Genomic DNA, 16,088 nt, shown 5'->3' with positions numbered 1-16,088 from the left:
GTACCACCGGCGATGACCGAAAACACCGGACTCCCTGGCGTGCGTTGCCCCGCCTCTTCCTGCGGCGCCTGCCCAATGAGTGCGCAGGCCGCGGTTTAAATGGGGGAGGGGGCCCGAGCCGTTGGTGCCGCCATGGGTAGCGCTGAGGGTACAGGTAGGGCCGGGCCCCGCAGGGCTCTGGCCGGGGCTCGCTGGGGTCCGGCCTTGGGGTGGGGCGGGTCCCGCTCCCGGAACAGCAGCTAGTCTGGTGCCTGCGGAGCCGGGGAAGGCAAGCTGGAGAGCTTCCTTTTCCCTCATCACTCCCCTGCTGCTCGCATCGCTGGCACCATTTTATTCAGCTCTTTAAAGCTGTCGTTTTCTTGTGTTGTGGCTTTTTAAGATCTTTGCGTTAACCTCCCCCTTCCCCTCTTTTGTCTTTGTTCTGTTCCTGGCGACGCTTTTAGTTTAATAAAACTGCAGATGAACAGTAATTCAAGTCTTCCAAGACATCAGCCTGAAATGTAGGAGATGCTAGCTACTTTAACCTTTCATGCATCTGAAACTTAAAGTGATGTCTGGAACTGATTGAGGAGTTGAGGGATGGAAAAGTAACACTCCCTGTGAACAGAAGACTGAAAACTGTACAAATTAGTTGCTATTGTAGTAATTCTATAGTTTTTCCTCCCAAACATGACTTATGCTCTCTCCAGTAAATTGAAGTACTTAATACTTGCTAAAATACTATTTTGATTTCCAAAAGGAACATCTTGGGGGAAAATCTGGACTTAAAAATCACAGACTAACAGAGGTGGAGACTTTAGTTCTTCCAAGTTGATACTTGAATTGAGTGACAGGGAAGACTGTAGAGGATACATGTCTTTCAAAGCACTTTGAACTCAGGACTCAAAGTTTGGGGAAAGTCAGGATATTGATGCACGTATCATTGTGCTCAACAGAGCACTTGGTAGGACCACTTCGGTATTCTAATCCTTAAATAAATAATTAATGTAGAATTTACCTTTCATGAGGAATATTTACATTAGAAGTGATGTCATTGCCTAAGACTATTAGAAAACCTATTGTAAGAATAGTACCTGTCATTTCTGATCATTGATAAATGGTGTATCAAAGCTTGGTTTGTTAAGGTGTTGAAGGTTTGGAATTCCTGGCTATGAGACCAGATTCAAATTTGTTTCTCATTACATGGGAAAAAAAAAAAAAATCAACCTGCCCAGCCTGTGGTACTTCAGTGCCTTTCACCTCCTTACTCCAGTTTTGCTATGATTGCACTTGAAAATATGTTTAATATTTTGGATGGATGGGACAGCCTCCTGGGTTTGACCACCTCTGGTGGAGTCAAAGACACAGGGGTCCCATCTTTCACTGTAAGTAAAAGTGTCTTTATGTCTTTCAGTTGTGACATTAATGGTTTGTTTCTAAATAGATTGGGTTGATGTTGCCAATGATATTTTAAGGACCTGTCACATAAACCAGCACATAAAGCATCTCTCAGAATGTGGTGCTGACATGTTTGTTCATCTTTATGAATCAATCTTAGGAGAAAGAGTACCAGGTAGGAATGATAATTGCTAAATCTGCTTTTTATTTTTGTCTCTGTGCATGTTGTAGCTAAATAAAATTGAAACTTGTAAAACTTCCTATGGATTTAGGGATTTAAAGTATTTGTGTCCAAGACAAAAATATAAAATTATCATTCTTTAAGAAGATTTAAGTAATATTGGCCAATTTTATTTTAATTTTGAACTGCTATGAATGGCACCTATGAGGATAGCCACAGCATAACTGCTGTAAATTAGGCCTTGAAAGCTGTCTGGGCATAATACTTCTGAAGAGTGTGAACTGGCTCGTTTTATCTTACACCAGTGTTAACACTGAAGTCTGCTCTCATAAAATGCTTAATATTTACAGTCTGCTAAGAGCTGAGCTGTGATTTAACTCTGCTTTAACCTAACTCCACTGGACTTCAGTGACAACAACTGAGCAAAGGCTATACAATTATGTATTTGTTTTATTTATAAACTGTTATGTGTAGGAAGTGTCAGACTACTAATTGCAGAAGATTTTAATAGCACTGAGGTAACTGGCACCTATTGAAGGTAGAAGTCCTGTTAAATGTAAGCCCAGAACTAAAAATAATGTTGTTCCCAATTAAGTAGAATACACTGCAGTCCAATTAGTGTGTGATAGGAAAAGAAGAAGCTAACAGAAACTGCAATTCCAGTTTGATGACCTGAACCAGGTGTGTGTGGTGGCAGTGAAGGAGGAGAAATGCTTTAGTAGTCTCTATTATTGAATTTAATCCTGATAAAACCCTCACAACTTCCAGGGGGTGTTCTAAGTTTGTGCTCAGTACTTATAAAAGATTTCATAGGACCATATGATAGTTGGGCTTTTCACCAAGGACACAAGGTACTGAAAAAATACTAACTTGTAAGCAGAAATTAAAGTAGTTTAATTAAGGCACCTGCAACAAGCTATCCATTTAAATAGCCTAACATATATTATTTATTTTGCATAGATTTCATAGCTGCTCCCAGAAGCCAAGAGGATGATGCACATAATGTACAAGCAGTAATAGATTCCCTGGCATTGGATTATTTGCAGGTCAGCTTGTCTCACATCACTGGTAAGTACTTGGTTTAATGAGACAAACACCTGCTGAATATCTGTGTGGTTTAACTAGAACACTCTAAGAACCTGATGTTACACAGCTTGCTTTCATACTTGCAATGGAAGGTCTTTTTATGGTAGTGGATGTCATCAGAACACTGACCCCCTTGCCTTGGACATCAGGTTATAAATTGAAACAGCAAAGAGAGAATAAATAAGAAATGTTAAAGTTAACATCCAGCCATGTTTCATTTGGCTGCTGAAGTGTTACCTTAAATCTGTGTCTGGCTCAGGCTTGGACACTGGGTTTTAAGACATGACTCTGGAGTTCTAAAGTTGTTACTACATTTTTAAAAGTTGGTGAGTAAAGAGTTGAAGCGTGTTGTGATATCTGTTATCTGTACGCAGATAATGGCTTTCCCTGAGTGTTCCTGTGTATGGTCTCACATAGCATAACCTGCAAAGAATGAAAACTGCTTGATAAGAAGTATCTCTGACTTGGTGCCTGTACACAGTGGCTGGTGTTTGCAATCTTGCTGCCACTCCATAGACTGGTTCGTGCTATAGTTTTATGTGTAAGAAAAGTATTAAATAACAACTGTCCCTGAAAATATCCCTGAATATTGTGTGTGTGAAAGCAGTTATTGCATCAATAAACTTTCACTTATTAGAACTGAAAAGATGCAAATTTAAATAAGACACTTAAAATATACCTTAAGCTTACCTACATAGTCATAAATAAGTGACCAGGTGTCTTCTGAGGTGACACCTTTACAAGAATTTCCAAGCACTCTCCTACAGAAAACTTGCTTTTGAGAATTCTTCTTCTGTGAAGTACTAATTATTAATATGTGGCATTATTGTCTCTTAAGGTGAGAACATTGTGAAAGGAGACAGGGAATCTATCAAAAACCTCCTCGAAATATTTGATGGTTTGTTAGAGTATCTTAGAGAAGTCAGTGAAGCATCTTCTCAGACTGGAGGTGAGATGTAAACCCAAAATGTTTTCAATGTAGCAAAGATTTATTTGGAGTTTTTTGTTACTTATAACCTTGACAATGGAGAGAAGTGAAAGACAAAACTGACCCTGGGGGAGGAAATTTCAGTGGTGAAGCTGAATATTTGCATTCCTTATTTCATAAACAATAATAAAATAGATTATTTCCCCTCTGCTTCATTCTTGTGGCAGAAACCTACTCTAGACACTTCATCCTTTGTTAGTTGCTTTTCAACCTGTAAGTCGAATGATTTAGGATTAGGATTCAAGGAGGGAAATGTTGGCTTTCATTGGAACAATGAACAAATGTCCTTTTTACTTACTAGGACATAAGGGGTGTGACATCCTTTCCTGGAAAGTGGGTCTTGGGAGTAGATCCATAGCAGGGGTTATTTTGAGGAAAATGGGAAGAGAAGGTGCTCAGCCCTGCAGAGGCATCTTACTGGAGACAGTACTGGTCTTCCTATCTCAGAGCTAATAAGAGCTGTCACCACTGGCTGTTGCACGCTGTGAATAAAGGGGAGAGCTCTTGGTGCCTGAGACAGTTTCCTCCTGACCTATTCCAGAGTGGACAGAAGAAAGAGGACAGTAGTAATGTTCAGTGCCTGTACTGCTTTTCCCTTCCCTCAGACTGCTAGTCTTGTTACCCCGTGGGGGTTAGTGGCTCAAATTTTCTAGCTGTAAGTCCAGAGTTTAGTTCTTTTGAGGAAGAAGAAAGGTTTATTAATAACTGGAACTAGGGGATATATGGTAGTGGTATAATTTTTCAAAGCTTACCATAAAAGTTGCCCCACCTCCCCTACGTCCCCCTCCATTGGAGAACGTTACATGTCATCATTTTAGATAAAACACTATAATGTTGATATTACACATAAATTGTTTTGATTATATTGGAATTAATACCTGTTAGTTTATAGGTAGAAGTAGTTTTCTTGAAAATAATTACCTCTTGGTTATTAACAGCTGATATAAATGTGCTGTCCAGTGATGAAATTCAAATTGCATCTCAAGAACAGCTGGAAAGCACTGCTGGTCAACTTACACAACATACACTACTCTCATCAGTTGAAGGGTAAGAACAATTCTGAATATTTATTTGACATAGTGATTGACTGTCTTTGTGTATCTGTAGAGAAATTAGTAGGTTTTTTATAGTATAGACACCTACTGATTACATATGCCAAAAGGAATGTGAGGTGACTCCTTTGGTTGGGCTAAAATTACATCTGGGACTTCTTTTGCCCTTGAAGAGCTGCGATTCTGTTTCCGTTAAGTTTACTTTTTATGTGGAATGAAACAACTTGAAAACTTTGATCAGTTTTAAACATTGTATTTTAAAGATTGATTCGTTAAGCTGAGTTCAGTTTGTGGTTGTGACTCCTACTCTGGTTTGCTCTGTAGCAGCAGGACCATATCCTGCACGCTCCTCGGCAGCTCCATCTCGTGGGCTGAACGGGCAGAGGCTGAGAGAGGAAATACTTGATGGCTTTATGTTCCCCTTAGGTCCCAGTCAGAATATTTTGTTCTAACTTGTGATACAGATGGCTCAGAATCTACCAGTGAATTAATTAAACTTGGAGATACTGCTCATTCATTTTCCGAGAGAGGGGAAGGTGAGTTTGGGTGAAAAAAAATGTTAACACTCTTCTGTAGAAAGACTTCCAGGCTTTTTGTTTCCTTTTTAAAAGTTACTTCTTTCAGACAAATACTGTTTTAAATCCTTATTAGAAAAAAACCCCAAACAACCCACAATAAGCAAATACATCTTGCTGAAGTTAAAATTTCTGGAAGTAAATATTCCAGGCATTATTTTTTATGACTCATGAGCTACCTTATTTGGATAAAGGTTTGTTGCTTGAGTTTTAACTCAGTTCTCCTACAAAGGCTTTTTTTTTTTTTCTCAATAGAATAGGAGAATTCTGAAGACTTTATTTCATTTGTTGCAGTGTAAGATGTATTATTTAAGACTGTAAAAAGACTAGTAAGTTCATTCTTAAAGAAGATGTTTTAGGAGTGTGTGTCCCTTCAAAACTTCATGGGTGGCTCTGAAAAAAATAATGTGCAGATGACTTAAATGGAGTTCATTTTTATTTCCTCTTTTTCTATAAGAATATTCCAATTCTTCCTGTTCTTATTTGATGATTTATCTCCTCAAGTAGAGGCATAAAGAAATATTATGAATTATGAACGTTTCATTGATTGGAATTACAAATAAGAATTTAACAGACAGATTTTGAGCATAGTATGGATTGCTACACCAAGCAATGAGCAGACATTAAAACTGTCCATCTCAACAGTTCATGGCAAGATGTTTTATAGCTCTTAATTTAATCTTTTTAAACATCCACTTCTAGAATTTCAGATGCCTATACTGTGTCTAGCAGAAAAGGACATGGGGGTAGAAGAACCTGAAAGCTCTGAGGCTCTTGCAGCATTGCCCAGACTGTTGTCAGAAAGTGAAAGGGGGATTGTAAAGGAAAAGGAAGATGGTATTGGTTCTTCTGACAGCTCATCCACCTGATTTTGACTTAGGGGTGTAGGGAACTAGGGTAGTGTGTAGGAGAGCTTTAGTCATGAATGGAAACACTTTAGTGTTTTAAAATAAATTCTTTTCAGAAATACGATATTTTAGTATATAAAATAGAATAGGCAAACTTTCATTATCTGGGGTACTTCTGCTTAGCTAGGATTTGGCTTCAGCTAGGCTGTTTTTAATTGTGGTTTGTATTCTTTTTTTTTGTGGTTCAAAACACTAAAAAGTCCTTGTGGAAGATCCTCAAATCATGTTCTTAAGGCATAAAAATGTTACAGCACTGTCCTGTGCAATCTAACAAAGGTGGCAGCTCACATTAGATATTGAGACACTTCCCTTTATTATGTAGAGACAATGCACCAAACATGTTCTGCTTTCCCGGGTAACACTTCAAGTTCTTTGTATTTGCCTCTTCAGGATGGATGGAGTCTGTTCATGCTGGTGAACTTCACAAAGGGAGTTTGAGTGTCAGTGCTACAAAACTGGGGGAGCCTATTCAGCAAGCAATTCCTCTGCTGCCCCCCTTCCAGCCCTCGGATCCAGGATGGAGAGATTGCCACAGCTCAGACAGACAGGCAGCAGCTTTGGCTTGCAGTCAAGCAGTGAACATTACTACTGTAAGGAAAAACCTACCCTTTGATTATTTAATTTTCTTTTAGTAACCAATACTGCTTTCATTTTAAAACCTCCTAGTTTACTTGCAGAATGGGAGTAGCTGGTCCCTGAAGAACACTTCTGAATATGTCAGAGTTTATCTCAGTTCCAAGAATTTTGGATTGTGTATTCGTTCTTCACTAAGTGTCCTGAGAGAAATTTAGTTTGAGGGGTGTGTTTATTTTATACATATATACATACACATCTCCACAGTCAATGCAACTGCACAGTTTACAGTATAGTCAACAAAATAATTATAGTGATTTTTATCTATAAAATCAGCATTGATTTCCATTTGCAGACAAACCTAATGATGACCTTCCTGTCAGCACTCTCCTGTGAATTTATAGAACACATCTTGCTTTTTATTTCAGATTGAAAAGTCACTTACCAAAAACTTTGAAGATGTTTCTGATGGTCTTCATCTATCAAGAAAGATTCCTGGTGAGAGAAAATTTTGCATCCTATAGGGTAACTCTTAAGTGTTATAACGTTGCATTTATTTTTACTTGGCACCACAAGAAACATTGTTTTGAATCTGCTAGTGCATTTTTTTACATTCAGCCACAAGTTCATATTTCTATCTCTGCTTTACAGAGAAACAAAAATAGGTTACTTTTAATCTGTTCCCTGTACTGGAAAAGAGTAATCCATGTCCCCAGTTCAACTCCTTTCTTAGTTAATCCCCTTAAGATGGACCTATACTACAGAAGTCTCTTCCAGCAGGTAAGTCCCATGGCTGAGCTTATTCTGAGCAGAAAAACATGGGCCAACCAAGCCAGTTTCAATTCGAAGAAAAAAACATTAACTGCTGTTGTAGAAAGGTTTAGAAGCTATTTTTTTCAGTATTCATTTTCTTTGTTGCCTTGGAAACACTCCTTACCTTTTTTAGTTTCCACAGCATTCCCATGACACTGAACACTGAAGACTGGAGAAATTACCAAAATGAATGTCACAACTGGGTAACCAAAGTTGCTTGGTCATTCTATTCTCTGAGTAATTTGGATCCACAGGCCATGGCTCATATCTTTTTTTACTTGTAGCCCACATTAGTAGGCACAGTGCCATTAACTCACACTTACCTGTCATCTGCTTCTGCAGTGGGAGAAATGGTGGGATCAGATGATGCTGAGGACAGTGTGACAAAGGTACATGTTTCATCTAAATTTTTGGAATTTCAATCAATATTTTTTGATTTCTGCTTAATTTGTCTGTTGTCTTGTGGCACTTCTGGGCTTATTTCAAACCTGCTTTGGACTTGCTTTCCTCAATATACAATCAGTGATGTAGTGTTGTTAGACTGTGATTATGTGCAGCCTGTGAGTCATGTCAGTTCTTAGTTCTTCCTGAGTCATGTCAGTTCTTAGTTCTTCCTGGAGTTGTTTGCTCCAAAATGTACAGAGCCAGCACCCACAGAATTCTATTTATCACAACCAACCAGTTACTGGTTATCTTGCTTTTTAATCAAAAATGTACAAAGCACAGGAGTATAGTCACATTTTTTCTCTGAAGTGTATCAGCATCCTAAATTAGTAAGAATTTTGGGGGTTTTGGCCAATAAAACTTACATTTGCTCCTTTTTAAAGATCCCTGAATGCTTATATTCTTTCATTTTATTTTCTTGCATTGTCCTTTGCTTTTCAAAAACTGAATAATGCAAAACCGACAAACTGATCAGTAGATACCATTCTGTCCCCATAGAAATGTGTCTGTAAAGGAAGTTTCTTTCTCTGGAAAGGCTATTTTTGCCTTCTGCAACCACAGGAGGTTCTCACAGACTTTGCTTATTCCAATAGTTTAAACAGCTTTTACTTCCACATTGTCTCTGTTTGAAACTCATTTTCCATTGGTGCATTTCCCAGTACGTCCGTGCCAAGCCCAAGTTACTCCAGTTTGAACAGAGAAGTTACCAGGCAGTACTAAACCAGAGCAGCTAAATGGCACAAGGACATGAGTGTTCTCTTTTGGCTCACTATGAGCTGCAGCTCAGTCTGTACTAAGGGAAGTTCAACTTACTTCTACTACCTGGCATCAGTCGCAAGCTGAAGAGGTGGAATGTGGAGATACTCATTACTTTAACTTAGACCCTGTTCTGGTTCAATGGTTTAGCTGTGAACTGATCTTCCATACTTTGCTAGTCCATTTCTTTAAACATTAATTCTCTAAAGCACACTACCTGCAGTCAGGAGCCTGTTTTTATGTATCTATACTCACAGGGTTTGAGATGGTTCTGTTACAACATCTACTCACATGATCTATAAAATCTTCATTTAATCATTTTCCTAGGTGCCTCTGGTATATGAATCTTCTATATCTGCCTCCTCTTTTGAGAAAAAGCTTTCACTATGTGCTGAACAAGTAACACAGACTCCAAGACCTGAATCTCGGTACCAGCCTAGAACACCAAGGCAAGTTCAGATTTTTGGTACTGAACCACACTGGTACTTTCATTTCCATGGCCAGCCAGCCCCACTTCCCTTTTTAAATAAGATCTCTCCTTCCTTGGCTGTGTGGTAGTGAAATACTAATTCTAACAGAAAGATTTCCTGTTTCTCCTGACATTTATTCATTTTGTTAAATATGGTTATAGGCGTTACACATTCTACTTTACTTAATCCTATAAAAACATGCTTAGGCAAAAAGTGAACTGGAATTGTGGGAGATAATGCTCATCTTCAAGTTTTTGGAATAGAAAGGATATCTGTCTGTTTTCTGCTTTAGCAGATACAAAAATTCCACCGCAGATTTGCTTGAAGATTCCCTTTACCACAGAACAACAAAGGAGAAGGTGCCTGAGCAAGAGTTTCATGAAGCATCAGAAAATCTGTCTCACAGACTAAATGAACTAGATTTAGTAAGTAAAAATCTCTTGTTGAGCTGAGCAATCCAGCTTTAGTAATGACAGTGGAGAGAAGAAGAATATCAGTGTAATATGGATGAATAGGAAATCTGCAACTAACACGTGGCTTTACTTCATTCAAACTTTAGAATTGTCTGTTGAACATGACCCCCACAAAAAAATCTATCCCATAGATGTTGAAGAGAGCTTTGGGTGAGCACATGAGAGAAGAGGAGCTGACAGATGAGGACAGCCTGTCACAGCACAGTGACAGTGTCATGGACTATGGCCGAAGGGCAGCCAAGAGAGGTAACAATCCTTGTGTCAGTTAAGTATTGGGATGGAAAAGAATATGAAAGAAACCTTTTCATGTAAAGCTGCTACACTGATTTACAGTTAGTTACTAAGTTTTATATTGCTAGTTCACTTCTGTGTTGTCTTTGATCCAAACCTGAGCTACAGTAACAGAGTTGCAACCAAGTTTCTGTTTAACACTTAAAAAAAGGTGGTAAAACTTTGCAAAAAAATACAAGGGAAACACAGCTGCAGTAAAAAATGTATAGAAAGTGGGGGGAAGGACAGAATACAAGCTCACAGGACTGTGGTTCTGAAATGAGGGCCTAGTCACAATACACGTCATTGTTTTTTTTTGTCCCAAATTAGATACTCAATGAATGACCTTTCCCTACAGATACATCACACCCAAAGTACTCAGGCAGGCCACGATCCCTCTCTCCAGCCTCACCCACATCACAGCATCAGGAACATGAACTTCATGGTAGTGAAACAGGCCAAATAAAGACAATACACAGCCAGCTGCAGAAAGAAAGGGATGAAAGAACAAGAAAAACAAAGGTAATTTTTAGATTAGACCTTGTGGTAATTCTTACTAATAGTTATACTAAAACCATGAAAACAGAACACTTTTACTTAATGGGGCCATCTGCTCTCCTTTAGTAATCATATTCTGTTTCATCTGTAGCCTGATGAGGAAAAGACTTAAACCCCAAATTTTGCAAAAAAAGAACTTAAAGTGGAAGAAGCTACTTTGACCCATGCAGCAAACAAGTTAACAAGGTGGCTGTATGGACTGATTATTTCCTCTGACAAGTCCTTTTATTTTTGTTTTCTAGCTGGTCACTAAAGCTTATGAAAATGAGCTAAGAATTTATGAAGCGAGGGAGAGGTGTATACTTTCCAAGCTCAGAGAAGCTGCCAAGGAAGTGGTAGGTGATACACTGTGGGGATTGCTGGTTGTGTTTTGATTTTTTTTCTTTTTAAATTTGTCTAGATGGTCTGTCCAGACACTTTTGGGTACAAAACCTCCTTGACTGCCAGTGTCATAGTTACAACACTGTACAACTGAAGTAGTAACTTACTAATGTTAAGTGCTGCAGAAGAGCTGAGGTTATGCAATAATGAGATTTAACCTTTATTTGAACCCTGACCTGCATTTTGTAAACTCTGGGCTTATGCAATATGTCCAAGTTCTCATGCTAAAGTCTGAAAGACATTTAAGTTCTGATAGCCAAACTGTGTTCTATCAGTCTCCCTTCTCATACCTGTTCTCCATCTGTTTTACATCTGCTCCTAAGGAACAAGAATATAAAGAAAATATCTTTCAAGAACCTCCAAAAATGTCTCAGCCGGTGAAAGTTTATTCTAGAAAAACCACACCTCAGTATCCCAAATACAGCCAGTGGATTCCAAAACGAGGGATCATGAAGCCAAAGCAAGCAGCTCCAAGTAAGAACTGCAAAACTATACTTGGTGGAAAACTGGCATCTTTTGAAAGCGTGTGTTGAACTCCAAGAATAAAGGCACCAGTCCAACATATACCAGTCAGCTGTAGCATTTTCCCTTCTTCTGACCTCTATATGTCTGGATTTTTGTTAGGGAAGGTAATGCTTTAAGTAAATGTAAACCATCGGTGCACAATCAAATTGTGACCCATTTGCTACTTCCTTAAAATCCCTTGGATTATTTTCAGGGTTTGTTTCCATTGCTGTTACTCCTGTGCTTATTCCAGTACAGTCTGAGCTCTCCTTTTGTTATTTTTCTGAGCATGTATCAGATTTAAAATTGGGCCTGTGGCTTGAGGTGAGCCATGTACCGGTAACAGAGCAGGATTTGTCAGGACTCTGCCACTGTGGTGTTAATGCTGCCACTGCTTCTGCTGAGCAAGTGATGCTTCAAGAAAGCCAAGCTGCAAATCCTAGGCCCAGTTTTGGTAACCAGCACTGTGCATGCCTACAGATAAGATCACCAGATAATCCCCTACATACCTGGATGTTGCTCAGCTACACTGCCTTATTTTTTTTTTTTCAGTTTTTGAAGGCCATATACTTCGTAAATACCCTTTTGCTTCATCTCCCTATCATCTCTTCCTGCCAGAAAGATCAGAGATGTAATGGGAAAGTTTATTTTGCACCTGTTTACTTGACCTGGATCTGTCATTGCCACTGCTGTGCTGGCTTTATTTTAAGTTGCTGCAACCAGAGAGAGAAAATACTGATTAGTGATGGTCAGAACCACAAAAAGAAAGGTGATACCTGTCTTAGTTGGATGTGGTAGTGAAATGACACCTGAGCTGTAAAATCAATTCTTCAGAGAAAACAATAGAAGACTGGGATTGCTTTCTCTGCTGCTGTGCTGGTAGGATGATGTTATATCCTTCTGGGCTTAGCTTGACATGGTAACAGCAGCACAGTAATTTTATACAGTGTTCAAAGTAAAATATTTCTGGACTTGGGCTGACACTGTCTGCATGAATTTACAACGAAATGTATTCTCCAGGAATTTATTGCTTACCTCTGTCTTTATCTTACAGTGACAGTAAGAGACGACCTCCTGTTGCAGCTCCTGGAGGACTTTCCCCACCTGCACATTTCACCCCATACTCTGAATAAAATGTGGCAGCGGCAGCTGGCACACACTCTGCACCTTAAGGCGCTTTCTGGCAGACCTAGACCAAAACTCCAGAATGAAGTGAGTGAATCTCTGCTGAGTGGCAGCAGAGAACCCTGACACCACATCAACAGCACAGACAGGGCACCTGCACACCCACAGCACAGTGTGGAAGGATGTTCTGGGAGCTTGGCTAAATAGGGATGTACAGATTTACATACATAGGTTCAACTTTTCATCAGCCACTTGAATACTATGGTCCTTCTTTCATACTGTTTTTTTTGAGTACTGCCTAGGGTTGCTATTGCTTTTTTAAAAGCATTTTGTAGTTTCCACTGCTAGTTCTGAACAGTCATTTAGTTTAAAAGTGAGTTATGAGATGCAAAAGTTGATTAACTTATACAAGGCAACTCTCAACACAAAACCCAAAACATAGCAGAGGAGCAATATTTAAACCTGCTGCATAGGACAGCTTGTCCTACAGAATAATGCAAGTAATTAACATTTTCTTTAAACCTCCAGGTTGAACAAGCCTTGAAGAAACATGAGCTGCTTGCTGCAATTATTAAGAGAGATCAAGATCACAGCAAGAGACTGGTATGTTCTTTGAAGACTGTTTGTTCCATAATGCAAAGATTTCACATTGAGCTATCTAGAATGCATATTCCCAGATCATGAAAGTGGCTTTTTGTCTTATGACAACTTTATGCTTTTCGAGTAGCTGTTGTCTCAAAATGCCACATAATCTGTTTGTAGTGGGGTCATGGGAATGGAATATTATTATTATACTGCATTGTTGCTTTGAAAGGTAAAACAGGTTCTAAAAACGTGCAAGGAGGAGAAACCTGAGGTTGTGTTGCAGCTCCCACAACAGTGCTGACTCCTTAATTCTATAGTGACACTACTTTGCTACGTCCGTGGTGACTAAAGCTTTAAACCATAGCTGCAGTGTAAAACTGGAGTGTGGAGAAAGGTCCTCAGTAAAGGACCCTAATTAGCAATGATTAACAAAGCTTTGCTTGTAGGAGTATCTGTTGGCAGTTTGGTGGTCTGACAGCTCCTGCTCTCCCTTTAGCAAGAAATCAAGCTGCGCATCTACCGCCAGAAATGGGCTCAGAACAAGGTGACAGAGAGGCGGCAGCAGGTGGCCCGGGCCAGGAAATACTACGAGGACTACAGGGTCCAGCTCCGCGCCAAGATGATGCGGGAGAGGACACGGGAGGCGAAGGTGAAGACAAGGGGTCTCGCTCTGCAAGTGTGCAGTTCTTTCCTGTCTGGACCCCAGTGCTGAGGTCTGGTAGTTCAATGCTGCAAGTGTAGTGACCAGAGCTCAGAGTGAGGAGGAAGTGGTTGATCAGTCAAGGCCACAGATGAAATGGTTCCTTCTCTGGAAATATGGATACAGTGCAGGGCAAACCACTGTGAAAGAAAGGATGATTTATGGGGCTAGGAGTAGAAAGGATGAAGTATCAGTGTGGAAAAACAGGGCTGGTAACATGAGAAATTGGGGAAATGAGTTTTCAGAAACATTAGGATTAAGAAGTTGTTCCTATAGTCACCATCCAAAGAAAACAATCTAAATCTTCAGTTAAGGGAACTGATCAAACAGGCAGCTTTGTTATTCAGTTGTGTTTGTTAAACAAAGTGGACTTTGTGACAGATACGATCTAATTAGGGCTGAACATCAGGGTGAGGGAAAGCAAGGAGAGTTACTAGACCCCACAAGAGCAGATAAACAATTGTCACCTTTCGAAGTAAAAGATTAGAAGTTTACTGCATAATCCACTGTTAGTGATTTGAGAACTGTTTGCCTCAAGCTGTGAACTACAGCTGGTAAGTCTTCTGGTGAAGGAATGGAAAGCCTGAGTCCAGGCTGGATTTCCTGCTGCTGGAAACCTGGATGAAGGTCCTGAAGTCAGAGTACAGGGTGGGTTGTAAATCACAGTGCATGTTCAAAGGTCCTGGCTTGCACAGTTGGGTCATCTGACTAAACTGACTTGAAAAATTATTTTATCTATCAAAATTTCAGCTAAATGAGTAGTACAAATCCAGCTCAGCTGTGTCTGCACCACTATTTCTAGGTACATAATTGTACTTTTTCATGGGCTATGGCCTATCCTCATGTAAACACCATTCCATCAGGAGATAAAGCAGCTGAAAAATGTAAATGTATACTTAAAAGTTCCTGGGAAAGTTTCAGGTTTGTTTTTTTTAATTGCTGGCAGATATTTAAAAACTTATTTGAAGAAGGCTTAGAAATTCAGAAGCAAAGACTGAAGGACCTGAGAGTATATGCTCAAGAGAAGCGTGATGAGCAATGGAGAGAGCACCAGAATGAGCTGGAGTCTCTGGAGAACTACTACAAAGATCAGGTAAAGCTTCATCTGGATCAGACAGATCATATTTTTCCATTTAGAGGTCTTTCTTTAATTAGTTCAACTCACACACGTGTTATGCTTAGTTTTCCATGCTAGCAGAAGCTATATCTCAAGAATTCCAAGAAATCCAAACCAGAGAGAAAGCACAAGCACAAGTAAGTATTCTTAATTTTGTCCAACTGCCTTTTCTTTTTAGCCACAGCATGTAATGTCAGTATTTTCTTTAGATGCTACAGAAAACAAGAAAAGAACTGAGATCAAAGATGGAAAAGGAAATACAGCAACTGCAAGCAGCAATCATACACAATGATGATGACACCTTTTTTCAAGAACTAGAAGCAGACAGACTGAGAACCAGACTTCAGATGGCTTCTTTCCAGTACAGCCAAAGCCATTTCTTCTAAGACTTGGGTAAATGTCACTGCAGTCCTCCCTGGCTAAGATGATCAGAGTCTTTGAGAGCTGCTATAATGGGAAGATGGTGTGAGAGAGAAAAACAGCCTAAGGTATCTGTTCTGTCATTTTGACCTGTCAGGGGTGTACCTGCTGGGATCTGGGATTTCCACAGCACTTTTATGATTACCAATAAAGTTTCTGAACTACTTTTTACCTTCCTAGCAACGCTGGGATAATGTTGGGCTCTACTCAAAGGAAGTTGGGATGAAGTCAGAGGGCTTTAGTGAAGTTATCTTGGTGGAAGAGTTGGATGCTGAGGCTCCTCTGCATCTGTGCTGGGGCTGTTGATGCTAAGCCCATCTAACACCATTAGCCAGAAATCACGGATTGGAAAGCTCACAAAGCACAAGAAGATCTTTAAAAGAACATTAGAGGCTCAGGTTTCCTGTGAAAGGCCAAGTTAGAGAATGCCTGTAATAAACCTGACATAAATAACTGGGAATTTGAAACATTAAGCAAGGGAAGACTACTTATTCCACTCCTCCTTCAGTTCAGTTGTGTTTGCAGTGTTGGTGTTGCTGGCTTGATAAAAAATAAAGGCATATAAAATACTATTTCTATGCTACAAATGCATTGGGAAAAGTAGTTTGAAATTAGAACACAATGAAGGTTCTTCTAAAGCAGTACATGATGAGCTTCTGCAAGAGGTGAACCCTCTGGGAAGGAGCTGTGGACAGCATTCCTAATCTTCTTCAGGGCCACACTCACAAGTGC

At 39.6% G+C, this 16,088-nt stretch overlaps 1 protein-coding gene across 5 annotated transcripts; it reads left to right on the top strand.

Annotated features, from left to right (window-relative positions):
- Positions 1-77: 77 nt before the first annotated feature.
- Positions 78-15,527, top strand: CEP95 (centrosomal protein 95). Of its 5 annotated transcripts, none has more exons than XM_069032937.1 (21): positions 78-154; positions 1,424-1,552; positions 2,519-2,626; positions 3,483-3,593; positions 4,571-4,679; positions 5,111-5,220; positions 6,558-6,757; positions 7,169-7,238; positions 7,896-7,942; positions 9,081-9,202; positions 9,519-9,648; positions 9,828-9,942; positions 10,325-10,488; positions 10,767-10,859; positions 11,229-11,379; positions 12,464-12,621; positions 13,063-13,137; positions 13,616-13,768; positions 14,766-14,912; positions 15,002-15,073; positions 15,146-15,527. In XM_069032937.1, exons 1-21 carry the CDS (start codon positions 100-102, stop codon positions 15,320-15,322), a joined length of 2,496 nt encoding a protein of 831 aa, XP_068889038.1. In that variant the 5' UTR covers positions 78-99; the 3' UTR covers positions 15,323-15,527. The 5 variants fall into 5 exon arrangements, with proteins under 5 accessions (XP_068889038.1, XP_068889037.1, XP_068889039.1 ...); XM_069032936.1 differs by having other exon boundaries at positions 9,516-9,648; XM_069032938.1 differs by lacking the exon at positions 3,483-3,593 and having other exon boundaries at positions 9,516-9,648.
- Positions 15,528-16,088: the final 561 nt, after the last annotated feature.

This window comes from Aphelocoma coerulescens, chromosome 18 (genome assembly GCF_041296385.1).
Source record: "Aphelocoma coerulescens isolate FSJ_1873_10779 chromosome 18, UR_Acoe_1.0, whole genome shotgun sequence".
NCBI lineage: Eukaryota > Metazoa > Chordata > Aves > Passeriformes > Corvidae > Aphelocoma > Aphelocoma coerulescens.
This window is presented reverse-complemented; position numbering and strand designations above follow the sequence as displayed.

Excerpts from the sequence above, each read along its gene's own strand:
- CEP95 (XM_069032936.1), top strand. The coding sequence starts at position 100 with ATGGGGGAGGGGGCCCGAGCCGTTGGTGCCGCCATGGGTAGCGCTGAG. Across the intron at positions 5,221-6,557 it reads ATTTTCCGAGAGAGGGGAAG|GATGGATGGAGTCTGTTCAT; the intron begins GTGAGTTTGGGT and ends TTGCCTCTTCAG. Across the intron at positions 14,913-15,001 it reads AGAACTACTACAAAGATCAG|TTTTCCATGCTAGCAGAAGC; the intron begins GTAAAGCTTCAT and ends TGTTATGCTTAG.